Source organism: Podarcis liolepis (assembly GCF_965112155.1).
Source record: "Podarcis liolepis genome assembly, chromosome: 15".
Lineage (NCBI taxonomy): Eukaryota > Metazoa > Chordata > Lepidosauria > Squamata > Lacertidae > Podarcis > Podarcis liolepis.
The window spans coordinates 31,869,382-31,896,462 of record NC_139566.1 but is presented as its reverse complement, the minus strand read 5'-3'; the positions used below and the strand labels follow the sequence as shown (position 1 = coordinate 31,896,462).

Here is a 27,081-nt window from a genome sequence, read left to right as displayed (position 1 = left end):
AAAGCAAGTAGTATCTTTCTCGTGCGATGCCTTAACCAACCTGTGCCATGCGGCTCTTTCAGCTTCCAGTTTCCTTCTCCTTAATAATTGTTTGTACGACCGTCTCAGATAAATATAAGCATTAAGTAGGAGGGCAGTCCCTGATTTCCTGTATCTCCGGTAGGCTGTTCTCATTTGTCTCCTTGTTTGCCTGCACTCCAGGTCAAACCAGCTAGCTCCGTCCTTTGCCCTCTTTGTAGCGGAGCTATGTATCACTGTTGTTAAATGGGGTTTCAATCTTTCCAAGAGTAATTTAAAGCGTTCCATAATCGCAGCTACTGAATTTCCTGATACAATAGCGGAGCGAATAAGCTTTAACTCCACTGACTGAAGAAGGAGGGTTAGGTTTTCATTCAATATTGGGGACCATTTGAGTCTTTTGGGGGCAGGTATATCCAAATTTACAGAAGGTATATATTGTGGCTCGGCAATAGAATAGTCAAAAGGCCCACCTGCAAGCTCTAAAATTAGAGGTAGGTGATCACTCAGAGTATTATGGCCCACTTGAAACTTCCTTATAAAGCTGTGAGCAAATCTTGAGATTAAGATATAATCTATAACACTTCCCCCAGCCTTGGAGAAATGGGTATATTCCCCGGGGCGGTCCCCCTCTATATTGCCGTTTAATATCAGCAGTTCCCTCCGTCTAGCAGCCTGCACTAAGCAGAGACCATAAAGCTCCTCTGCTGTCAAAGCCCCGGCAGCAGCAGCAACGGCAGCAGCAGGCGCAGCCAGACCCCCGCCAGCCAGCCCGCCCAGCCGGCTTCCTCTCCTTTTTTTGCCCGCGGCAGAAGGCTTTGCTCTCCCCCTTCTGCGACCTCCTCGCCAAGCCGAGCGAGCGCGGGCTCCCTAACCCGTGGATTTTAGTAGGGGCAGAGAGCTGCTAGTGCGAGCGCGCCCCCCGCCCATGTTGCGCCCGGTGCGGCCGGCACCCCTGGCACCCCCCACGCTACGCCACTGCTCCTGACATATGGTTGTCAAGCCTCTGCTTAAAGACCTCCAAAGGAGGAGACTCCACCACACTCCTTGGCAGCAAATTCCACTGTCAAACAGCTCTTACTGTCAGGAAGTTCTTCCTAATGTTTAGGTGGAATCTTCTTTCTTGTAGTTTGAATCCATTGCTCCGTGTCCGCTTCTCTGGAGCAGCAGAAAACAACCTTTCTCCCTCCTCTATGTGACGTCCTTTTATATATTTGAACATGGCTATCATATCACCCCTTAACCTCCTCTTCTCCAGGCTAAACATGCCCAGCTCCCTTAGTCGTTCCTCATAAGGCATCGTTTCCAGGCCTTTGACCATTTTGGTTGCCCTCCTCTGGACACGTTCCAGTTTGTCAGTGTCCTTCTTGAACTGTGGTGCCCAGAACTGGACACAGTACTCCAGGTGAGGTCTGACCATAATGATGATGCAAATACAAGGTAACAACACTGTTCCTATTAAGTAAATACTGCCAGATTTCTATAATGAAGAGTAATAATCTTTTGGTACATTTTAACTTTTTTTGGCTGTGGCAAAAAAAAAAAGTGAACCAAACCCATGATTCACCCCAGAGTAGTACAACTCATAGCAACCTATTCTGTACTGTACTCTTATCTATGTATTTCATTTTTAGGATTCACACATAGGATTCCAGTTTACATTGGAAGGACTTCTGCCCATTCTATGCATGCTTGCAAGGGGATTGTTTTCAGTTATTATGAGCTAATCCGAGGCACTTCCTGTTATTCTCTTTTTCTCAAAGCAACTGGATTCTGTGCTGGAAACTGATGTCAACAATAGCATCCTTCTTCCCCCCCAGAATTTCCTGCAGGATACAAACTGCATCTTTTGGCATGAACAATACTTTGCTTCCTGTTCGGAAAAAGCAAAGTGGAGAGCTAGGTGAACAAACACCCCTTCCCCCCCCAAAAAAAACTGGCCTAGCATTAAGTCATGTTTTATTCTTAACAGGAGCAATTGTTAAAGGTAGGTGGCCGTGTTGGTCTGCCATAGTCAAAACACAATAAAAAAATTCCTTCCAGTAGCACCTTAGAGACCAACTAAGTTAGTTATTGGTATGAACTTTTGTGTGCATGCACACTTCTTCAGGAGCAATTGTGCTAGTCGCAGTACTAGTGTGTACATGAGAGTGATAGTGATAGTACATGAGAAATGGATAGCATTGTTGCAGAAAGCTACGGTTGCATACGAACAGTATATTTAAAGTACATCCCCTCAAGAATCCTGGGAACTGGTACAGTGGTACCTCAGGTTACATACGCTTCAGGTTACATACGCTTCAGGTTACATACGCTTCAGGTTACATACTCCGCTAACCCAGAAATAGTGCTTCAGGTTAAGAGCTTTGCTTCAGGATAAGAACAGAAATCATGCTCCAGTGGTGCAGCGGCAGCAGGAGGCCCCATTAGCTAAAGTGGTGCTTCAGGTTAAGAACAGTTTCAGGTTAAGAACGGACCTCCGGAACGAATTAAGTACTTAACCTGAGGTATCACTGTAGTTTCCTCATAGAGCTACAATTCCCAGTGCCATTGACAAACCAAAGTTCCCAAGACACTTTGGGAGCGGTGCTTTAAATGTATGTTGTGTACGTCACCACTTACAGACTCGTGGTTGCCATTTTCTTTCACATAAGGAGAAAGAGCGCATAGCACTGTTGCAAAGGGAGACTGTGCAGATTTAGAAGAACCAAACAAAGATAGTGGGGCAGGAGGAATAAGAAGGGGAAAGGGTCACAAAATGGCCAACCGTTGCTTGTGGTGAGCGTAGGGAATGTGGCTGCCACACTGCACATCAAAAGGAATAATGCTGAACGGATGAGGTTTTGTTTTGTCTGTTTTGTTTGAAGCAGCTCCATTAATCGGAGAGGAAAGATTTGCAGGGGCAGCCATGAATATATCTGTGCTTTCAGAAGGCAAACTGCTATTTCCTAGTGAGAAAACAGAATTCTGTTATCTCATGGTTTGCCCTTCACCCGGGTAACATAACATACACAGTGGTACCTCAAGTTAAGTACTTAATTTGTTCCGGAGGTCCATTCTTAACCTGAAACTGTTCTTAACCTGAAACACCACTTTAGCTAATGGGGCTTCCCGCTGCCGCTGTGCCACCAGAGCACAATTTCTGTTCTTATCCTGAAGCAAAGTTCTTAACCTGAAGCACTATTTCTGGGTTAGCAGAGTCTGTAGCCTGAAGTGTATGTAACCCGAGGTACCACTGTAATATAACAAGCTCTAGTTGGGCAGATGTGCATGTAAGGCAGTAGACGGACAGCCATAGCTGAGAAGCAATTCCATGCAGGCGACTGAGCAGGCTGGCAGGCGAAGGCTGCATATGCATGCTTTTTAAAGCAAGTGACCTCTCTCAAAGAATCCTGGGAACTGTAGTTTGTTAAGGGAGCCGGGAACTGAAACTCTGCGAGGGGTAAACTACAACGACTATGATTCTTTGGGGGAAGCCATGTGCTTTAAATGTACTTTTAACGTATGGTGTGTACACAGCTGAAGGCTGGAGTTCTCCACCCCTCCGCTGCACCTAGCAGAAAAGCAGTGGGGCTGCTTCAAGGAGAATGGTGCTCTCTGTCCCTTTTCTGCCAGCCCCAAGCAGGCTAGTAAAAAAAGAGGACGGAAGGAAGGCTATTGAAGTTATTTTACAAGCCTGCGCTAGGTTCACATGGTAGGATTCCCACCTCCCAAAACAGGAGAAGGGTCATTTTCAGGATTTAATTTGAGCTGGAATTCTTAAACTATGGGCCCTGATTCCAAGTCTTTTGTACCCATCCATACATTGGGTCTATCGTTATCATATTCGGGTTGGCTTGCAAATAATTTATGAGCGTGTTCAGTCTGCTTCTCTCTTTCACCACCTGGTAATCTTGCCAAGCCTACAGACACCTGGAATGAGTAAACGGGTTGCACCATTGTGTGTATGCTTACTCAGAAGTAAGCTCTGCCAAGTTCAATGAATTATTGGGGGACGTGTAAACAGCATTGCTAGCTAGAATATCTCAATCAGTATCTATCTAAGCCAGGAATGGGTAACTTGGTCGTGGTCTTCCCAGTCTTGTTGGACTACAACTCCCATCAGCCCAAACCTGTGTGGCTAATGGTAAAGGAGTTGCAGACCAATATAACACGCTGCCCATCACTGAGGCAGGAGTTGCTAACAGGTTAGGAGATTACCATAAATTGGTTAGTTGTCTGTTAGTCTGTTGGTTTGGGGGCAATATAAGGATGGTGGGTTTTGTTGGGGGGTGTGTGTGATGAGATTAATCTCTTGGCCAAAATTCTCAATGAAAGCTCTACAGGTGAGTCCCCTTTTGCAGAACATCCCAGTGCAACAGTTCAAGCATACTTGTAAAATGCCAAAACAAATCTGGTCAAGCCATTAACAGTTGTTCTTTCAAACCCAGGAGCTCTCAGGAGCAATTTTACTCCAATTACATACATTTCTTACCCACAGAAACAGCAAGAGTGCAAAGTCTCAGACAGCCAGGTTCTGTTGGGTGGAAGAGTTGGAGACTCCCTCCCTGAGAATTCTTGTGGTCGAAAAGGAATAAAAAAAAGTTGGGGAAAGTCTTGGCAGTTTTGGAATCTTGGGGATATAAGTAATTTTGAGCCTCACAGAGTCTCTCTAACAAACACTAGCTCCAGGGCAGGAATGCGAAATATGCAGCTACTGTTCAGCTCCTTCTTGCATTAACATAAAGAGTGTCAGGAAAGATGAAACACAGCCCAAGCTTTATAACAATGTGTTGCACTTTGCGGGCGGGGAGAGGTTTTAATTTATTTATTCAAAATGTTTTCACAAGGTCCAGAAATTTTAGCTGGCCTCTATCACAGAGGTCTCCAAACTAAGGCCTGTGGGCCGGATAAGGCCCGAGGGACTCGTTTATCCGACCCGCGGTGACCCCCGCCACCCCCCACTCTTACCGGCGCTGTGGTGCATGGCTGCCCACTTCCGGGTCAGAGGAGCACTGGAAATAGCTTGTGCGCATGTGCAAGCGTTATTTGTGCACGCGCTATTTCCGGTGCACATCCGGGTTGGAGGAGGCCTGTGCACATGCGCACAAGCTATTTCCGGTGCTCCTCCGACCCAGAAGTGCACTGGAAATAGCGTATGCGCACGTGTATGGGCACATGCTCCCCTACCCTCCAGCCCGCCGCGCGATCAGCGCTGGAGACACCGGTCTGAGGCGCAGTAACAGAGCAGGGTCTTATCCCTAACCTCATGTTGCACTACCAAAGCACAGTTAAACCCCTGCTCCCATCTCCAACTTCTGGAGGTTCACCTCCCCATATAGCTTAGAGCTGGGGACTGGGAAGAGAAGAACGGCCAAAAATGATCCCTAATCCTAGTGGGAGGCATCCCTTGCCAGAGACTGTCTAAGCACCGATGAGTGATCTAGGATCAGTCATTCTGTCAGGCCATAGCAGTGGGTTTGCTCTTTTCCTCTTCCCTCCCCAATCTCTTTTCCTTTTATACTGTGTCTTTCAGACTGTAAACCTGAGGGCAAGGACGGTCTCATTGTTGGTATTTTAAGCATTTCCAAATCCTTCTCCCTCACTCCAGTTGAAGGACAGGTCAAAAATGCTTTAAATAAAGTGTGGACCGTGTCCTAAGGGAAACACATTTTTAATGCACAATCTAGCAACATTTTGTCTACCATTGAGAAATGAGTTTATTGAAGCAGACATACCAGCCAACACTGAACCACAAAATTGCTAATTCAGAACCACTGAACAGATACTTTTCGAGCTGTCATGCTACAGCTTAGTTGCAACAAATATAACCAAGGTGGAACCATGTCTGCATTCAGGACAGTTCTTCAGACATAACTTGAAAGAGCTATTACCGTAATAATAGTATTCAGAAAATTGCACACGTTCACCTATTTGCATGGTTAAAACTTGGTACAAGTGTTATTTTAAGCAAAGTAACAATTCATCACCGGGGAGAATAATAAATATGAAATAGGAAGCATTCCTTAATAGAGAGAGGCTAAGTTGACTTTAAATTTGCTTTAGCTAGATAAATAGTTTTGAATCCAAACTACACCAGTGTTTAGTAGAATTTAACAATGAACAGCTTACCCTTAGTTGAAAAATTAACATTTTCAAAGAAACATGTCAAATCACAAACTGCCACAAATCAGTCTTAATGTTAAATGAAAACATTCTTCATCAAAGCATGTTTTGACCAAAGATAGTTTTGAAAACACAGCCACACATTTTACCGTTCTTTTTCTAACCCCAGAAAGAATGGGGGTATTATTGATTTAATATTAACTTTAGAAACAAAAAGGAAAACACAGTGTTCACCATTTGCAAATATGACCCAGGCCTTTTCAGGATTGTTTTTAAATTGTTCAGCAGTTACAACTGAATTAAAGGCTCTGACTGAACTAACTAACGTGAAACACAGAAAAGGAGGCTCAAGCTGTAAATTTTGTATAGCAAAAGACTACACCATGGGTAGGCAAACTAAGGCCTGGGGGCCAGATCTGGCCCAGTTGCCTTCTAAATCCGGCCCTCAGACGGTCCGGGAATCAGCGTGTTTTCACATGAGTAGAATGTGTCCTTTTATTTAAAATGCATCTCTGGGTTATTTGTGGGGCATAGGAATTTGTTCATTTGTTTTTTGCAAAATATAGTCCAGTCCCCACAAGGTCTGAGGGACAGTGGACCGGCCCCCTGCTGAAAAAGTTTGCTGACCCCTGGACTACACCCTTGGAAGGGCTGAATGAACTAATATTTCAGATTGTTATGCGCCTATGCACCCATACAAAAAAATAGCCACCTATGATTTTTCCAGCTTTGTCCCTATAACTGCCCCTCCTCTAGGTTTACACAATGATATTTCAACTGTACAATTATGTGTGTTTCAGAAGAGACTCTGCACTGATTAAGAAAATAATGGAAGGATCTAGCCTGTCAAATTATATAGTTCCATCTCTATTTACAGAAGGTCTTGAGGTCCCTTTTCCACCACACACAGAAACCGGAATGCTGGACTTCATATCCCCTGCATTCCCCAAAGAAATGAATTAGCTGGACACAGCCTGTTACGGAACTGCCTCTGTTCCTTAGTGGATGCAGAATTTATTTCCTCCCTCTCTTTTCTTCAGTGATCTCTCCCTGCCTTGACAGCACAAAGTAAGCCTTTCATTTAGGGGAGTTTTGAAGGCTTGCGTTTAACCAGGCTTCCTCAACCTCGGCCCTACAGATGTTTTTGGCCTACAACTCCCACGATCCCTAGCTAGCAGGACCAGTGGTCAGGGATGATGGGAATTGTAGCCTCAAAACATCAGGAGGGCCGAGGTTGAGGAAGCCTGGTTTAACCCATAATAGTAGACAACAAACATTACTTTTAAAGAGCATAGGGAACATGGTAGATAAGTTGTATTTAACTGTAGATGTGAAACGGCCCTGGCCACAAAGCGCTTATTCTCAGGAGAGCATCAAAGTTTCTACCATATCCCATGCAAAAAAGAAAAGAAAAAAAGATGGAAAGACATTAATAGATTCAACCAACATCAAGCTTTAACATTTTTTGTCCCCGAAATATTTATTAAAATATTTATACCTACTCTTCACCTGTAAAGATACCAGGAGAAGATACAGAATACAAGATAACAACCCCAATTAAAAAGCAAAGAGCTGTAAAGGAACAAGACCATCATCTAAAACAAATAAAAGCAGACAAAAACAGAAGAGCACGCTGAAATAGCAGCATCACAACAAAATCAAGGACCGGATAAATTTGATTTACAAAAGATCCAAGGATCCAAACTAGTCTTGTCTAGTTTGGCCCTGTTTATATAGCTGATTGTACCATTTTACTGCCATTGCTAACGTGAGAAAATGAAATGAGAGTGAACATTTTGCATCTCTTAAATTAAAAGGACAGTAAAACAATAAACACCACTATGAAAACAGAAGAGTTTAATTTTTAATTCAAACTGACAATTTTTTTAATGCACAAGAAGCATATGTAAGGGCTAAAAGGGCTAGAGGTTATCTAGTAATTTTCCCTGGTTGAGCATATAATATGCTGTTTTTGTACTCCATACAAATTCTGCTGCAAGACCGGAAAACTGTAGTCCTAAGCATCTTTGTCTGGAAATATGTTGGTTTGAAATCAGTTAAGATTTCATTGCAGAGAAACAGGTTTAAGATCAGGATACAATGAACTATCCTCTATACTGACATACTAAGGAGAGGGGAAATATTTAAAGATGAAAATAAAATTTAATAGGAGGCAACATCCAAATTAAATTCAGGTTAGGCAACAGATGTTGTGATCACACCAGATGCCCTGCCAGGGAAAAACATCTTTCTGCCCCTAGCATTGTTACGGGTGTTTTACTGTTGAACACAAGCATCTGGACAATATTATGAATTACCAGGTCTGAGCAGTGGCCTTAGCTTGCTCACATCCAGATAACAGTGTTCATTTCATATATTATTAAGCATTTACTAATAAATTCAGATTTATAACAATTGCATCAACATCATTCAGTGAGATGTAAATAATGGGATGATAAAAAAGGGGATTCAGAGAAGACTGACTGTTTTACAATCCTCTCTAAATCCCTTTCATCTCATTTCATAAAACTTATTTAATGATGGTTAGGTTTTAATATATTTTATATATGTATATTGTTTTAATTTTATCAATGTTTAATTGTTTTTAATGATTTTTTTAATGGTTTTTGTCAGTTCTTTTTTATCTATAAGCTGCCTTCAGTTCCATCTGGGGGGGAAGTGGGGTATAATAATAATAATAATAATAATAATAATAATAATAATAATAATAATAGATGCACCTGCACAAAATCTGAAGTCTTTTAGCTTATTTTGCTAGCCAATAAAACTAACAAGGTGGTTAGGTACTTAACACAGATTAACAGACGCAGCAATAGCAGAAATTCACCCAAACCTTCCATACAAAAAACATTAATGCTATAAATCAGGGCAGTAGCAGGAAAGGACAATGTGAGACCACAGTGCCATGTCAGTCATAGCAAAACCTTGTAGTGCCTCTTTAATCACACATGTGCACACACACATAGGATAACTGGTTAATTCTGACTCAGGAGAGGAACCATTGTGCAACCCACCAAGGATTTTTAAAAACAAATTGTGACCAATATTTATAAGCCATCAAGCTTTCATTTATGTTTTGCAACTGTAGCCTCACATAGAGTGCGCTCACTTCAATAATGGAGTCTTGAGGATACCAGTGAATGGATCACTGTGGAGAGACCATTCCTGTCCCAGAACGACCATAGATGACAAACCATCTGTAGCTGGTAACAGGCACTCCTAGCCACTGAGGCCAACCGAGCTTCAGTGACAAAGGTGGACCCAGGAGCAGTGGCGTAGCGTGGGGGGTGCAGGGGAGGCCGGCCGCACCGGGCGCAACATCTGGGGGTTAGGGTTAGGGGGCGCAAATCCACGGGTTAGGGGGCACAAATTACTTGCCTTGCCCCGGGTGCTGACAACCCACGCTACGCCACTGCCCAGGAGCACCCCAAACGCTGAACCTGTTCTTTCAGAGGGAGTGCAACCCCATCCAGAATAGTTTCCAGGACGCCAAGTTTCCAGGACGCAGGAACAACCAACCCACAGTCTCCATCTCTGTGCCCAGCCTCACCTAACTCAGATGCTATGGAGAAGCAGAGCTGTGTGTCATCAGTGTACTGATGGCACCTTGCACCAAAATTCCTAATGGCCGCACCCTCCTAGGACCCTCGTACCTACGGGACCGCCTCTCCTGGTATGCCCCACGGAAGAAGAAGAAGAGTTTGGATTTGATATCCCGCCTTTCACTCCCTTTAAGGAGTCTCAAAGCGGCTAACATGCTCCTTTCCCTTCCTCCCCCACAACAAACACTCTGTGAGGTGAGTGGGGCTGAGACTTCAGAGAAGTGTGACTGGCCCAAGGTCACCCAGCAGCTGCATGTGGAGGAGCGGAGACGCGAACCCGGTTCCCCAGATTACGAGACTACCGCTCTTAACCACTACACCACACTGGCTCCCTCAAGGTCCATAAATAGCAACACCCTAGTGGTCCCGGCCCTAAGGAAGTTAGATTGGCTTCAACCAGAGCCAGGGCCTTTTCAACACTGGCTCCGGCCTGATGGAACGCTCTGTCTCATGAGACCAGGGCCCTGCAGGATCTGATTTCTTTCCACAGGGCCTGTAAGACAGAGTTGTTCCACCTGGCCTTTGGCTTAGAGCCAATGTGATTCCCTCCCCCTCTTTCTTTTTTCTTTCTCCTCCTGTGATGAGGCTGCATTTTAATATTTCAATATTTTAATGTTGTATTTTAATCTTGTTTTTAAGTTGTATTCATTCAACTTGTTTTTATTATTGCTTGTTAGCCGCCCTGAGCCCGGCCTTGGCTGGGGAGGGCGGGGTATAAATAAAAAGTATTATTATTATTATTATTATTATTATTATTATTATTATTATTATGCGTGGCAATCAAATGCAAATAATTGTGTATCTGAACAACAGAGCTCCAAAACCACAACAGCTCCACAAGGCCCAGCTGAGCCTTTCAAAAGCCAAATAAATGTTGCTTTGTGGCTCTTCTATAATGGGCACTGCTTCAAATTTGCACAGTTCTGGCAATATAAGTAGGTGCTTTTTCTACCCATTCTTCCCTGGTTCTGTTCAAACCACCTACCGTTACCGCAGCAGGTATTTGCACACACACAAAGCTCTCAACATATTTTAGTACATGCGAGAATACATTTCATACCTTTGAGAGTTAAAAAGAAAAGCAATGCTTTGCCATTTTCAGAATAACATTTGAAGTCAGTAGTCCAAAAATTACTGGGTGGGGCACACCACTCCAAATTCCTCTTGAAGCGACACTCATGAATTTGCAGTGTGGGCTTTACTGATTCACTCCCCCCCAAAAAAATTCCTAATCTAATTTTCACTTTGTATCAGATAATTTTCCAACTCCCTAGAAAATGAGTTAAAAACTTCAAAGCCGCCAGGTTTGTCTAGTCCTGTATTTGCAGCTGGTATCCATTCCTTGTTTCTAATTAACTTGAAAAACGGAAAAACTGGATGCCTAGTTCACTTCATGCCTAGTTCACTTAACCTCCATTAAATGTAGAAGTGTTAGTTGTTAAAACTGTGTCTTGCCCTCCTTGTGCTCAAAGCAGCACCTGTGAGTTACCCTCCCACTGGGGCAGTAGTAGGCTCAGAACTGCTTATTTCCATAAAAACAATCACCAGTACGTTAGCACTTGCAGTCCATTTGTAGGCCTTGCCTGTACCGTTAGCAGGCACCGTTCAATCCCCAAGGCAGCCCATTCTTTTGGAAACAGTCTTTTTGAAACATTTGCACCCACTCTTTCATAGAATCACCAATAATCTTCTCCTCCCCCCCATGCACTAATAACCCCACAAGCACACCCAATGACTCCATCCAATCCATACATTCATATACATCCTCCACACACATGCACTATTGATAGGAAGTCAACCCTTCCTATCTGTGGATTCACAATGCCACCTCACACACGCACCCTAGTCCTACTTTAGTAAGTCCACTCTTCCTACATAGAGGGCTGCTGCTAGCATTAGGCAAACTATGCAGCTGCCCAGGCTGCAGACTTCAGAGGGGCGCAGTGCTGACCTTCAGGGGGCAAAGTTTAATATACATTAGTTTTTGTTATATACATTTCTGACATTATTTTACCTTTATGTTATATTTTGAAGAATTTTATCACTTCCACAAGACATCTGTTTTTGAAAACTGAGGTTAGCAATGGGGTTTGTGTGTGCGTGTGTAAGTAGTTAGCCTTGCCTAGGGCACAAAATGGACTGGCATGCAGACTGTGCTATGTATTATTATTATAAAATGAATTTATACCCCACCTTTCCTCCCCAAGGAGCCCGTATGCACTCAAAACACAACCTCACTCACACTATTGACTCCACAATCCATATGCAAGCTGCCTCACCCTTGCACTCGTGAGCCCACAATCCATGTGCACTCAAGACACCTTCACCCTTGCACTATTGACTCCACAATCCATATGCATTCGAGACCCTTTCACCCTTGCACTTGTGAGCCCGCAATCCATGTGCATTTGAGACCCTTTCACCCTTGCACTTGTGAGCCCGCAATCCATGTGCATTTGAGACCCTTTCACCCTTGCACTCATGAGCCCACAATCCATGTGCACTCAATACACCTTCACCCTTGCACTTGTGAGCCCACAATCAATATGCATTTGAGACACCTTCACCCTTGCACTTGTGAGCCCACAATCAGTATGCATTTGAGACACTTTCACCCTTGCACTTGTGAGCCCACAATCCATGTGCACTCAAGACACCTTCACCCTTGCACTTGTGAGCCCGCAATCCATGTGCATTTGAGACACTTTCACCCTTGCACTCGTGAGCCCACAATCCATGTGCATTTGAGACACCTTCACCCTTGCACTTGTGAGCCCACAATCCATGTGCATTTGAGACACCTTCACCCTTGCACTTGTGAGCCCGCAATCCATGTGCATTTGAGACACTTTCACCCTTGCACTTGTGAGCCCACAATCCATATGTACTCATGCTGCTGCCTCACCTTTGCACTAGTGACCCCACAATCCACACACACACACACACGTGTGCACCTCCCGCTCCCTGCCCGCTCTGCAGGACCCAGCCCTAGCTTCGCTCTCCCAACTCCGCGCCCAGTTTTCGCCCCGGGCGCAACTTTCCGCCGCGCCGCCTCTCGCTCCGCCACCCGCGGCCCCTCCTCAGGCTCCCCCCGGGGCCTCTCTCCCTCTCTCCTGCTCCTACCTGCTGCCCAAGAAGGTCCGGGCCAACTCGGCCAGCTCCGCCGGCGCTTCGGCCTGGCTGAGGGACCCCAGGCGGCCCGGCGCCGGGCTCCAGGGCGGCGCGTCGTCCGGGCCCAGCGGCCTCGGGAAGTCCCTCAGGAGCGTCCCCACGAAGCCCCGCGCCGCCTCCGGCCACGCCATGGCCTCCACGCGCCAGCGAGCGAGCAAGCAAGCACCCGAGCGCTTCCCGCGAGCTGCCTGACTGGAGGGAGGCGGACTCCGCCGCGCGGCCCGGCCTCCGCCTCCTCCTCTCCCCGCCTCCCCTGCCTTCTGACCCCCGAAGGGAAGCGGAGTGGCGGCGCCGGCCCCGCCTGGAAACGGCTCCTGTCAGGGCCGGGTGGCGGCGGCGGGGGAAAGGGTGCGGGGCAGGGGGGACAGCGGCCGCCGTTATCATCATCATTATAGAACGCCCTCCTATCAGATGTCAAGGAAATAAAGAACCACACAACGTTTATTATTATACTTAATAAAGTAATAATAATAATAATAATAATAATAATAATAATAATAATTTGCTGCTGTTGTTGGGCGCCCTCCCATCAGATGTCAAGGAAATAAAGAACTACACAACATTTATTATTATACATAATAAAATTATCATCATCATCATTATTATTATTATTTGTTGTTGGGCACCCTCCCATCAGATGCCAAGGAAATAAAGAACTACACGACATTTATTATTATACATAATAAAATTATCATCATCATCATTATTTGTTGTTGGGCGCCCTCCCATCAGATGTCAAGGAAATAAAGAACTACACAACTTTTAGAAGACATCTGAAGGCAGCCCTGTATTCGGGAAGTTGGTTTTTTTTTAATGTTTGAGGGTTTTACTATGTTTTTATGTGTGCTGTAAGCCGCCCAGTGTGGCTGGGGATTAACCCTGCCAGATGGGCGGGGTATACAAAATAAAATTAATAGTAGTAGTAGTAGTTGTTGTTGGTATGGGGCGCCCTTGCCATCTGATGTCAAGGAAATAACGACACAACTTTTAGAAGATATCTGAAAGGCAGCCCTGTATCAGGAAGGTTTTTTTTGTTTGACGTTTTACTATGTTTTTATATGTGCTGTAAGCCACCCAGCCAGATGTGTGGGTAATCATCATCATGAAATCTGCACACCACTTGATTTCCTTTGGTTAAAAAAACACATGCCTCAAAGCTGTTTACAGGAGACAAACGGTAAAATCAAGAGAAAAAAACAGCATGCAAAAGTTAAAATGCCAAAACAGATTAGAATTGCCTCAGTTTTCTAAGCCGCTGGGCAGACTTGCCTACACAGGAATGTTTTTAGCAGGCGCTGAAGAGAGTACAGTGAAGGTCTAGGCACCTTTAGTTCCCTGTTGTGGCTGGAAAATGTGTCCCTTCTGCCCACCCCACCCATGTTTATCTGAAAATGTTTTAACAGATTTACAGTGCCATTCATTTGTGAAGGAGTCCCACCGAATTTAAGGGGGCTTACTCCCAGGTAAGTAGGTATAGGAGTGCCTACTTTATTGCAAGCAGCAGCCTTCTTGGAAGGCCAGGTGGTAAATAATCATCAACAGTGACTAAAACAGAAACGATACTGATATTTCTTTTGCTTTGGTTCTGTGTGAACATATGCATGTGTACGCACACACACACAAAGAAATAAATATACAGAATGCATGCACAGAGACGTCTGCCAACTGAAATGAAGAAGTAGGTGCTTGTGAAGATCAGACGACGTTTGTAAGTTTGCAATAAGTTTTGTGAGGAGTATTATTGGAAGTATTGCAAAAATGGAGAAGGGGAAGGATGATTTGTTAAGAGATGTAAAGGCAATATAAAGTTAAGAAATGCATAAGAAGTGGTTAAAACGGTGGATCATCAGAGGTGCTGATGGAAGTCTAAAAAGATTGTATAAGTGATACATTTTGTGGTACATTTTATAATTTATATGGTAAAATCAATAAAAATTAAAAAAGAAGAAAGAAATGAACAAGTAGGTGCAATGCCTGGCATGCTCACAGCTCCTCCTGGAGAACATGTAGGCACAGTAGTAGTAGTAGTAGTAATAATTAATAATAATAATAATTTATTATTTATTCCCCGCCCATCTGGCTGGGCTTCCCCAGCCACTCTGGGCGGCTACCAACCAAATATTAAAATACAGTAATACATCAAACATTAAAAGCTTCCCTAAACAGGGCTGCCTTCAGATGTCTTCTAAAAGTTTGGTAGTTGTTGTTCTCTTTGACATCTGGTGGGAGGGCGTTCCACAGGGCGGGCGCCACTACCGAGAAGGCCCTCTGCCTGGTTCCCTGTAACTTGGCTTCTTGCAGTGAGGGAACCCCCAGAAGGCCCTTGGAGCTGGACCTCAGTGTCCGGGATGAACAATGGGGGTGGAGATGCTCCTTCAGATATACTGGGCCGAGGCCATTTAGGGCTTTAAAGGTCAGCACCAACACTTTGAATTGTGCTCGGAAACGTACTGGGAGCCAATGTAGGTCTTTCAAGACCGGAGTTATGTGGTCTCGGCAGCCACTCCCAGTCACCAGTCTAGCTGCCGCATTCTGGATTAGTAATGGCATCAGGATTGGCCCTATCAGCCGGCCAACTAATTCACATGAACAATAACAACAGTGTGGCAGGCATTCCATCACCCCAGGCCCTTGCCAGCCAAAGACATAGTGATGGTAAACAAGAAACCTGCCCTTACAGGCATAATGACTTAGAAAATGCAGTACAAGCTCTAAATCCACTCTCCTCAATTGCTACACATCCAAAGTTATTTATTTAGTGCATGACACAACTGGCATAGCTGAAGGAAAACAAGAGAGAACACTACCAATTCTCCCTCTGGTGGCTTCTTGGTAAATCTGTCTCCTTGCCTTTTACAGCAGAAATGTTTTGTTTGTTCAGAAGATTTCTATCAGCGCCTCACCATATGATCCCAGAGTGGGTTACAGCAGCAGAATACACCGCCGTAAAAAACAGCCGAAACCATTACAATAATAAAACAAATTTTAAAATTCCAAATGGAACAGACTCCTGACTCCTATTGCCTTCAGCTTCTGGAATCGATGGGAGTGGGGAGTCCAGGGTCACAAGTTACCTTTTCTCTGCTCTACAGAGCACCTAATAAAGAGAGTTAATATGGATAGACAGTGGGCAATCTACAAGGAATTGCTGTACTTTACAGGGAGGGAACCCAAATTTAAAGTAATGGAAAATGTAAGGAGCCATATTATGGATTGGTTACAATACCATCAGTTACATGAAATGTTTAAATTAAGATAGAAATAATGGTTTTCTGGACCAAAGCTCACAATCCGAAAAAGAACTTTTACAAAACAAAGAGAAACTTTAGTCCAAAATGTACAATTTGTTATTAGTGTGGGAAACAAAAAATGAGCTTGTTAAAGCCTCAATGACACACTGGGCAAGAGATATAGGTCATAATACAGATTTTAACCTCTGGTTTTGGCTTTAGGCATGTGGGCTTACTGCAATAGAAAATGAAAAGAAAAGCAATTATATGAAAAAAGAGAAAATGTTTCTCAGGCTGCTGAAGCGAAGCCTGTGAACTTCCTGTGGGGAATTTTTTAGAAAGCCTGGGTGCAAGACTGCAAACTAAGTGGGGAATGAAAGGCCTTTTACGAACATAAACGAAGGAGCGCCTTCTCCCATACAGACCTGCCCAAGTGTTAAGATCTGTGGGGAAGCCCCTCCTAGTAGTGTTAGATCTATCTGAAGCACATTATGCTTTCTCGTTGGCTGCACCAGCATGGGAGTCTCTCGCCTCCGATATACGACTGGCGTTGATCTTGGCGAGTTTTCGGCACCCGCTGAATACACATTTGTTTGATGGGCATTAACACTGGACTCTATTGTCCATTGTTGCTTTGCTGGGCATCGTGAATATTTGCATGTTTTACTCTGAACGTTGTATTTTAAAATTACTCATGTACCCATCCTCTGGAACTGCCGATGCAATGAAGAGCAAACATTTAAAGTGAGAATAACCAGACGTTAAGAATACCTCCGCTGGGTCAGAGCAAGAAGCTATCTAGTTCTGCATCACATTTCTTGCATCTGAAGCTCACAAGCAGGCCATGGAGGGAAGAGTTTCCCCTAATAATAATAATAATAATAATAATAATAATAATAATAATAATGTCTACCCCGCCCATCTGGCTGGGTTGCCTCAGACACTCTGGGCAGCTTCCAACAGAAGGTTAAAAATGCATTAAAACTTGTTGTGCTCCCTGGTTTCTGGTACTTAATAGGACTACTGTTTCTGAACCTGGAAATCTATACACAGCATCAGGTTGTATGCAATGTAGCGCTAAGTTACAGCCATTTAGTGGTATATTTCCCACTTGGCCATCTGCTATGCAACAAGTTTCCGCTAGTGCAACTGTTGCATTCGATGCATCATTAAAACTCACCCATCCACAAAGAACACTGGATAACATCCCATCATGACTAACAGCCACTGGCACACTATTCCGCAAATTTGTCTAACCTCCTTTTTGGAGCCATCCAAGCTACCGGCCGTCACCAAATTCTGTGGCAGCGAGTTCAGTACAATGCACAACTTGTGAAGTTCTTCCTTTAGTTTGTCTTGAAATCCCCATCTATCAGTTTCATTTGATTACCTTTGCATTGACATACAAAACCTCCTCTGCCCATTTTCTCAACATCCTGCACAAATTTTATAGACCTTTTACCATGTTCCTTCTCCCTATTTTTTTTTTTTACTAACAAAAAGTTTTATTTATAAAGAACTACAATTCAACACCAAAGTTACTGAAAATTATGCAAGCACAAATTAAGTACCGTATTTTTCGCTCTATAACACGCACCCGACCATAACACGCACGTAGTTTTTAGAGGAGGAAAATCCGTAGGCATGCCACCTGTAGGCATTTCCTCCATAACACGCACAGACATTTTCCCTTACTTTCTAGGAGGAAAAAAGTGAGTGTTATGGTGCAAAAAATACGGTAACTGGCTTCATTTTTCACTCTTCAGACACCAATGGTAGAATTGGGAGTGATACCATTAAACCACTGCATATTTTCTTCTATAGGTTTAAAGATTAAACTAATAAGCGAAACAGACTCAATAGCCATTTCTAGTTAGAAACACTCTGTAGAAGAGGAATATTGTCTCCTTTTAACATGATTCGACCCAGCTGTTTCCTTGATTTTGTCTTGGAGTGAATCTCCTCAGCATCATCCAGAATCAAGTTCATATTCATCTAATCCAATAATACAGCCTTCTGTCCTCATGTTCACCTGTTCATACAGCCACACCTGAATTCTGGACCTATTCTGTAGGTATCTGAAAATGAGGTTGATGAGCTGCACTATCACTTTCTGCACCTTCTGGCCTTGGCCATGGCCAGCAGCTGGGCTGCGAACGACTCCCAACAGGGCAGCCAACGGTCCCCTCCTCTCCCTCCTCGCTTTATCCCTCACACCTCCTTTCTCCCTAAATGAAAACTCCCCAGCCTTTATAGTCTTTCCTGTTATAGGTGCAACACAAAGACACACTCTATGGTGCTTACAAGGTGTTGGCCAAGTGAACTGCGACACAGACATTGTATGGCGTTTTATTGCTCAATGGGTCATTATACAAAATAAGCAGCCAGAGCGGCCATCTTGTCTTTGGGTTTCTTCGGATTTGGCCTCCCTCCAGGCCTCCTGCCTTTTCCTCTTCCCCGGCCCTGCCGTTTCCCCTGCCCTCCGCGATGCATCGGGTGCTTCATCGCCGCATGCTTCAGTTCAACCAGGTCTTGGAAGACGGGGTCGCAGAACACGCAGCCAGAGTGCTGCGTCTCATTGCCGGGGAGCGGGGACTTGGCTTTATTGAAATCCACGTCCACCAGTGCGGCGTCACACGACTCGCAGGTCTCGGCCGACACCCGCACCTTGTGGGCGTTTTCAAAGAAGTGCACGACCACGTTGCATTTGTTGCAGGCCATCTTCCACTTGGGCCCAGAGGTTGGGTCAAGCACCAGGACCCCGTTCTCACACTCCACGCACTGCCCGATTCCAAGCATGTTCAGGGAGTGCTGGCACGTGGGGTGGGTGCACTCATTACAGCCCATTCCTGGAGGAAAAGGAGCGACAAAGACCGTGAGGGACCTTTGCAGCTCACATCCTGGCCCCTTCTGTATGAGAGAGGGGAAATAACTGCATCCAGAGTTCTGCAAAACAACTATTTCCCAATAATTTGTGTAACCTAACCTTTCAAAAGGGGACGCGGGTGGCGCTGTGGGTTAAAACACAGAGCCCAGGACTTGCCAATCAGAAGATCGGCGGTTCGAATCCCTGCGACGGGGTGAGCTCCTGTTGCTCGGTCCCTGCTCCTGCCCACCTAGCAGTTCGAAAGCACGTCAAAGTGCATGTAGATAAATAGGTACCGCTCCGGCGGGAAGGTAAATGGCATTTCCGTGCACTGCTCTGGTTCGCCAGAAGCGGCTTAGTCATGCTGGCCACATGACCCAGAAGCTGTACGCCGGCTCCCTCGGCCAATAAAGCGAGATGAGTGTTGCAACCCTAGAGTCGGTCACGACTGGACCTAATGGTCAGGGGTCCCTTTATCTTTACCTTTAACCTTTCAAATTCCAAATTATGCGAGTTAGGCAGCTCTGAAAGCTTACACATGCTTTGCATCTTTATTCTCATTGTACAAGTTGGATTTCTCTCTCTCTCTATTTCTCTCTCTCTAATAAAAATGTAAGGATGTCCTCATGCAGCTCCAATAGCAGGGTTTGTAGTGCAACATCGTAATCCTGGATTTTGGGGTAGAGGAGCAAAAGTGAAGGCGGGTTGCACAACTGCAGTGGCCGTGGCATGGGAAGCCACTGAGAGGCCAAAAGTGGTGGTTTAAAATAATGGGAGAAGTTTGAGTAAAGTACTACGGAATATTTGAGGGCTCTGCATTCTCCATCTCTCACGTGAGGCAGCTGAGAGTGGAAGAGGGAGAAGTGAGAGTATAGCAAGAAGGGAGAGATGCTAAAAGGAAAAGAAGTGGATGTTTTAAACAGTTGCAGAAGTTTGAGTAAAGTGGGGGTAGAGCAACACTGAGAGGAAGATATGACAGTTTTAAACGACAGCAGAAGTTTGAGAAAAGTAGGGATGGAGTGTCTCTGAGAGGACGGGTGGTGAGAGATGTTGTCCAGAGTGAGTGTGTGGACTGGATTCGGAGGACTGGGTAGATGTGAGTGGAGGGCACTATTTGGCCACCTAGTCCAAGGTTCCCCAACCCTGCATTGGAGCATATATTCTGTGGTTTGTGATGAACTTATGGCCATATAAATTCCTAAAAGCCCTGTGTATGAGGTGAAGATCAACCATGGCTGGATTTAGGATTCTTCTACAGGGTGGAAAGAGTGTTTTCTTCTGCACAGCAAGTAGAAAACAGATCACACTTTATGGACAGCAGAGTCCATCTAAGCTTTCATTTACTAACTGTGGAAAATCTTTTTAAAACCCCTACAGATTTCACTCATGAGAATGCTCCTAAGCAGTTAATTCCTATAAGTGAAACTGTACTCTCAGAAATATATCTACATATAGATTTGGTTGTAAGTTGTTTTGGGTTGCCCTGGGCAAGATAAAGCAACTAACAAAATAATAATAATAATAATAATAATAATAATAATAATAATAATAATAATAATAATAATACAAGTCAGAAATCTATATGCCCTTGACTGACTTGCAAGTAAACATATGTATACACAATTCTGATACAATTTTAAGCACGGGGTGACTTGTGGCCACATTCTCTTTAGTGAAATTCTGGTCATCAGTAGTGATCCTAAGACTCAAAATATGGTTTTTCAAGTATGTTCTCCAGAGCTGTCAGAATGAAACCTGCGGCAGTTTTGTTCTTAAAACATTGTGAGAGACTGTTATTTAAAACGTGTCACAAAAAGGACCAAGCCGATGTAGCTTTCACTGTAGAAAATCTAACCTTTTTTCATGTCCCTGAAAGGGGGGTGGTTGTAACAGTAAGGACACAGGGGGTAGCTCTTCCCTCTCGACCCAGAGGACCACAGCACCAGTTCAAAGTCATCCAGTGGACATCGCAACTCTTTGTAGAGTTTGATGACCCCATTCTGAGGAAGGCTGTAGGTCTCGTCGCAGTGAGAGCAGTGCAGGCGGCTCGGCTTCGCCTACAAAGAATTAAGAAAAAACACATTAAGAAAGATGATGGCTTTTCCTCTCGTCATCTTACTCAAAAGACCTCTTCATTTGGCAAGGGGTGAAGCCTAAATCGAGTGTCATTGACCTTGCAGGTCTCCCTGCTGCTTACAAAATCCTGTTATCGAGTATTTTGTCTTGAGACTGCTTTTGAAAAGTGTCTGGGCAGTTCAGCTGTTCCAGAATGCAGGGGGTAGAATGTTGATACCTATTTATCTACTTGCACTTTGATGTGCTTTCGAACTGCTAGGTTGGCAGGAGCAGGGACCGAGCAACGGGAGCTCACCCTGTTGCGGGGATTCGAACCGCCGATCTTCCGATCGGCAAGCCCTAGGCTCAGTGGTTTAGACCACAGCGCCACCCACGTCCCAACATACATACATTAAATTTAACAACATACATACAAACACTGCCCCCCGCCCCACAACTATGAATCTTGAATAAACTTAAATTCTACATTACCTGAATATACTTCATAAAACGATGGCATTTTCCACAGCGGGAAAGGGGCTTGCCTGTGGCAGCAAGCGGTGAGAAGGACACTTCCATCAATTCATCCATGCCTGGCACACAAAAAAACCAAGTCACAGAAATGTCAACTGCATGCTTTGTTTGCTTCCTGATTTCAACACGCAAGGCTAGATAGATTCGAGAGTGGAAAAACCCTTACCGGCAATTGAATCAACAAAGTAGTGAAACTTCCTTTTGAAGATATCCAGGGTGTGCTCTAGGACCTGGTGATAATTTGCTTTACCTTGGGCGATAAGGTTGAGTTGTTTCTCTACAGCACTGCGGATTGTGGGGAGAACGAGCTCTGCATCTAAGAGGAAAACCAGAGGTAGAACAAATATTCAAGCTGGGTGTACAGGGAGGTCGATCTGCCAGGATCTTCCCTGTTATGAGTCCAATTCAAATAATCTGTGCAAAAGCATACTGTTCCCTGGGGGCAATTCTCATTTATTTCTCTTTTCTTGTGCAGGAGATGTCGGTGGACTGCACCTAATGTCTAAAAGCATTTGCAAACGTTTGTATCCATGTTCAGACATGTTTCCATCTGATGGACTATATCCTCCAGCAATGTTATTATGTAGAAGGTTTTTTAAACGGCATTTTAAAAATAAACTTCTCCTTTGGCTAGACTCTTGTTCCAGTGCAGGGGCAGACCTTGGTGATATGGCACCCTGTGCGAGGCTAAATTTGACACCCTCTCCAGCCCTCTCCCCGCCTTCCAAAAGCCAGGTAAGAAGTGCCGAAGGAGGCATGAGGGTCCTATAATAGTAGTAGTAGCAGTAGTAGCAGTACTACTAGTAGTAATAATAATAATAACAATTTATTACTTATACTCCGCCCATCTGGTGGGACGTGGGTGGTGCTGTGGGTTAAACCACAGAGCCTAGGACTTGCTGATCAGAAGGTCAGCGGTTTGAATCCCCGCGACGGGGTGAGCTCCCGTTGCTCGGTCCCTGCTCCTGCCCACCTAGCAGTTCGAAAGCACACCAGTGCAAGTAGATAAATAGGTACCACTCTGGTGGGAAGGTAAACAGTGTTTCAGTGTGCTGCTCTGGTTCGCCAGAAGCGGCTTAGACCTGCTGGCCACATGACCTGGAAGCTGTACGTCGGTTCCCTCGTCCAATAAAGCAAGACGAGCACCGCAACCCCAGAGTCGGTCACGGCTGGACCTAATGGTCAGGGGTCCCTTTACCTTTACCTTTTTACCCCGCCCATCTGGCCGGGCCTCCCCAGTCACTCTGGATGGCTCCCAGCAGAATATTAAAAACACGATAAAATATCAAACATTAAAAACTTCCCTAAGCAGGGCTGCCTTCAGATGTCTTCTAAGAAAAGTCAGATAGTTGTTTATTTCCTTGACATCTGATGGGAGGGTGTTCCACAGAGCGGGCACCAAAACTGAGAAGGCTCTCTGTCTGGTTCCCTGTAACTTCGCTTCTCGTAGCGAGGGAACCGCCAGAAGGACCTCGGAGCTGGGCCTCAGTGTCCGGGATGAACAATGGGGGTGGAGATGCTCCTTCAGATATACTGGGCCGAGGCCATTTAGGGCTTTAAAGCTCAGCACCAACACTTTGAATTATGCTCAGAAACGTACTGGGAGCCAATCTAGGCCTTTCAGGACCGGTGTTATATGGTCTCGGCAGCCACTCCCAGTCACCAGTCTAGCTGCCACATTCTGAATCCTAGAGCTCTCATGCCTTTTTCTCAAAGGTGGACAAGAGCTTTGCAGATTTTGAGAAGGTGCCCTCCTTGACTGAGTGCCCATGTGTGGAAGAACTGGTGGCACTGCCCTAAAACTGTCTCAGCTCTATGGAAGCTAGTATCTCCAGTTGTGAAAAATTGTACAGAAAAGCAGTCACAAACCAACCTATTTTATAGTAGCCGTGCACGAGAACAATGCCCAGGTTTGTAGGTTTCAGTCTGCGGCCGCTCTCTACCGTCACATAGTTGCGCTGGCAGATGTTGTTGATATGCACTGGAATGCTGGCATCCGTTCCTGATAGCAGTGATGATAATAATACCACTTAGCATTTGTAGTGCACTTTAAAAGAGTTCAAAGTAGCTCATGTGCATTATCAAGCTGTAACCTGGTAAGGTTAATATTCAATAATATTATTATCCCCCATATTGCAAGGAGACAGAGAGAGAGCGGTTTGGCTAAGACCACCAAGTGAGTTCATAGCAGAGGCAACATTCAAACCGGGGACTTGATCTGTAGCTCACAGTGCATTCCTATAGATAGCCACTCTGAAGTTCCACTCTGAAGTTCCACTGAACTTCCAAGTAAAGTGTGCAAAGGATTGTAGCCTCAGTCTCCTTACAGTGGTACCTCTGGATGTGAACGAGATCCGTTCTGGAGCCCCGTTCACATCCTGAGTAGAACACAACCCGTGTCTGCGCGAGTTGCCGCTTCTGCGTATGACGTCATTTTGAGCATCTGCGCATATGCGAGTGGCAAAGCCCGGAAGTAACCCGTTCCGTTACTTCTGGGTTGCCGCGGAACACAACCTGAAAACGCTCAACCTGAAGCTACTTTAACCCGAGGTATGACTGTATCCACTTTTTATCTATAGTGGTACCTCTGGTTATGTACTTAATTCATTCCAGAGGTCCGGTCTTAACCTGAAACTGTTCTTAACCTGAAGTACCACTTTAGTTAATGGGGCTTCCCGCTGCTGTTGCGCTGCCGCCGCCCGATTTCTGTTCTCATACTGAAGTTCTTAACCTGAGGTACTATTTCTGGGTTAGTAGAGTCTGTAACCTGAAGCGTATGTAACCTGAAGCATATGTAATCCGAGGTACCACTGCATTGCTCTTTTCCCTCAGACTTTCCAAGTTCCAAAACGGAAGGCTGCATGTTCATCCCTTCTTTTGTGTATACACCCCACTTCTCTAAATATTTGCTCTCTTTAGGCTCACGAGTTCAAGTCTCCTGCTCCTTAAAAGAAAAAGTGGCTGTCCAGACACAAAGAAGCTGGCCAAAATAAGAGAAAAAGCTTTTACGAAACAGTAACAAAATCTCGACAATCTAAGAAATGAAGTGGTTGCAAACACAACGCTGGGGATTTTGAGTTCAGAGTTCTCGTTCCTGAACACCAAATTAGTTTTAACATACAGTGGTAACTCGGGTTACATATGCTTCAGGTTACATATGCTTCAGGTTACAGACTCCGCTAACCCAGAAATAGTACCTCGGGTTAAGAACTTTGCTTCAGGATGAGAACAGAAATTGTGCGGCAGCGGCACAGCAGCAGCAGCAGGAGACCCCATTAGCTAAAGTGGTGCTTCAGGTTAAGAACAGTTTCAGGTTAAGTACGGACCTCCAGAACGAATTAAGTACGTAACCCGAGGTACCACTGTACTGCGTTCTATATCCCTCGTTAAAAGTACCAAGTTTAATTCCTCCTGGAGTCATCTCCCACAAGATAATGCCCCACATCTTTATGTTAAGTTTGCTTTTTAATGGCTGCCATGAAGTTCATTTCAGTGGTCTGAAAACTTGGGGTGACTACCACCCTAGGTCTGCTGCTTTGAACCACCATTTTGCACCTGACTCCAGATGAACCTCAGGATTTTAGCAAAAAGAAAAAAAAAGAAAAAAAGTATATTATGTGTGCATGATATTAATATTCCAACACAGACATCTCACACTCTTTCCAACACACAGCAAGACTGCCACCACCAATGGCATTTTACCAATATTTGAAGGAACGCCAGTTCATTATTAGATGCAAGAAAGTGATCTGTTCCCTTCCGTTTCCTACCAATGCCATGTTTTTCCATCAGAGTAATGAGCTCTGCTTCAGTCAGATAGTCAGGAGGATTAGTTTGTTTCTCCAGCAGTTTAACTTCACTGATAGGGAAGACTGTGCCTCTCTCACAGATGGGGAGACTCTCTTCGGGCGGAATGCTCTGCCAGGGCATAATCTCAGTGAAACCTGTAGCAAAGTTAAAATTCTGATTAATCAGGATTGTTGCTTTCTAAAAATTCCACATCTCAACCGGCCTCTGGCTAGAGGTTAACTGGTTGGTTCCCATCCGGCTCTGACATCACACAGACCCCCAGTTAAGTATGTTTTGAAATCCCAGTGAGATGTATTTGATAATACAGTCGTACCTTGGTTTTCTAACAGCTTAGTTCCCGAATGTTTTGGCTCCCCAACAGTGACTGTTACAGTTTGCGAACTATTTTTAGAAGCCGAAAGTCCAATGGGGCTTCCACGGCTTCTGATTGGCTGCGGGAGCTTCCTGCAGCCAATCATAAGCTGCGATTCGGTTTTTGAACATTTTGGAAGTCAAATGGACTTCCAGAACAGATTCCGTTCGACTTCCAAGGTATGACTGTAACCCCAATTTTGGGTAAGTATTAAATGTTATCTTCTAATACAAGGGGACAAGTATACAAAGATGGTACCTGGTGTCTGTAAAGACTCCAGTGGTGTTTGTTGATGTTTTTTTTAAAAAAATCTTGTATACCAAAGATACTATAGAAAGTCTCACTGACTTCATTTTCCAGAGGCACGGAAACTCAATCCATCAATCATTTATTTATTGTATTGGACTCAAAGCCATTACAAATCCAGTTACAAAACCAGCAAATCCAATAAAACCTATTTTAAAAGATCCAGAAATAAGCAACCATTTACAATAAATCAAATTAATGAGTCCCCTGCACAATCTATAGTGTTGTCTTTTATGTGACTAGCACGAAGACTTTCAGTGGCTTTTGCAAATAAGAATGCTTTATATGTGACAAGTGGGTCGCAGTCAGATAATAGCCAACATATTTTCACTTCAGGGTTCTGTCCCTGTAGCGGTGCCAACATCTGTTCCAAAAAATCTCTTTCTGGGGTTTTGATCGAGCTGAGAATGGAGTATGTAATGGGGAAGATCTTCTACTTCACCTACCACACAAATACAGAATCTTAAAATGCCTTGGAATTTTCCTGTATCTTCCATCTAAGACGGGCATGGGCATTGTTTGAGAGCTGTAAAAGCAGGTCTCAGGGAGGCAAAGATAAGTGTCTGCAAATACTGGGTTCTGGTGTGTGGTTAGATTTCAGCAAATGGTACCAAAGGGAGAATTTTGAGATACAGATTAAAGACAAGTCTTGCTCGTTAGCACAGAAACTCTACACAACAATAACCCATGAAGCAGAAATACTAAGTGATATATAAATTTACACACAGAGGTGATATCATAACTTATAAAGGTAAAACCAGTGATCCTCAACAACCCTATAGGGAGGCTAGTGTGAGATTTGGTCTTACAGTGGTGCCCCGCAAGACGAATGCCTCGCAAGACGGAAAACTCGCTAGACGAAAGAGTTTTCTGTTTTGGAGGTGCTTCGCAAAACGAATCTCCTATGGGCTTGCTTTGCAAGACGACAATGTCTTGCGAGTTCCTGCTGGTTTCCCCCCCTCCCCTCCCCCTTTTTCTAAGCCGCTAAGCCGCTTATCAGCTGATCCGATC

General features: G+C 44.6%; 2 protein-coding genes and 1 pseudogene across 7 annotated transcripts in view; all 3 read right to left on the bottom strand.

The window, feature by feature from the left end:
• The window catches only part of PPM1F (protein phosphatase, Mg2+/Mn2+ dependent 1F), a 55,119-nt gene extending 41,874 nt beyond the window's left edge, over positions 1-13,245 (bottom strand). Inside the window, exon 1 of the mRNA XM_083479061.1 lies at positions 12,870-13,245. Within this exon, the coding sequence (XP_083335187.1) occupies positions 12,870-13,048 (179 nt within the window). The 5' untranslated portion in view covers positions 13,049-13,245. The remainder of the gene's footprint in view (positions 1-12,869) is intronic.
• Positions 13,246-17,920: 4,675 nt separating this feature from the next.
• Positions 17,921-18,485, bottom strand: LOC310693854 (small nuclear ribonucleoprotein E-like; annotated as a pseudogene). Its single transcript has one exon. The product of its transcript is annotated as a small nuclear ribonucleoprotein E-like (transcript).
• The window catches only part of TOP3B (DNA topoisomerase III beta), a 26,660-nt gene continuing 18,059 nt past the window's right edge, over positions 18,481-27,081 (bottom strand). For all 5 annotated transcript variants that reach the window (XM_083479032.1, XM_083479030.1, XM_083479034.1 and 2 more), the window contains 6 exons: positions 25,373-25,546; positions 23,476-23,604; positions 21,769-21,918; positions 21,561-21,661; positions 20,869-21,070; positions 18,481-18,996 (listed from right to left, as the gene is read on the bottom strand). In XM_083479032.1, coding sequence (XP_083335158.1) covers positions 18,515-18,996; positions 20,869-21,070; positions 21,561-21,661; positions 21,769-21,918; positions 23,476-23,604; positions 25,373-25,546 — 1,238 coding nt within the window. In that variant the 3' untranslated portion in view covers positions 18,481-18,514. The remainder of the gene's footprint in view (positions 18,997-20,868; positions 21,071-21,560; positions 21,662-21,768; positions 21,919-23,475; positions 23,605-25,372; positions 25,547-27,081) is intronic.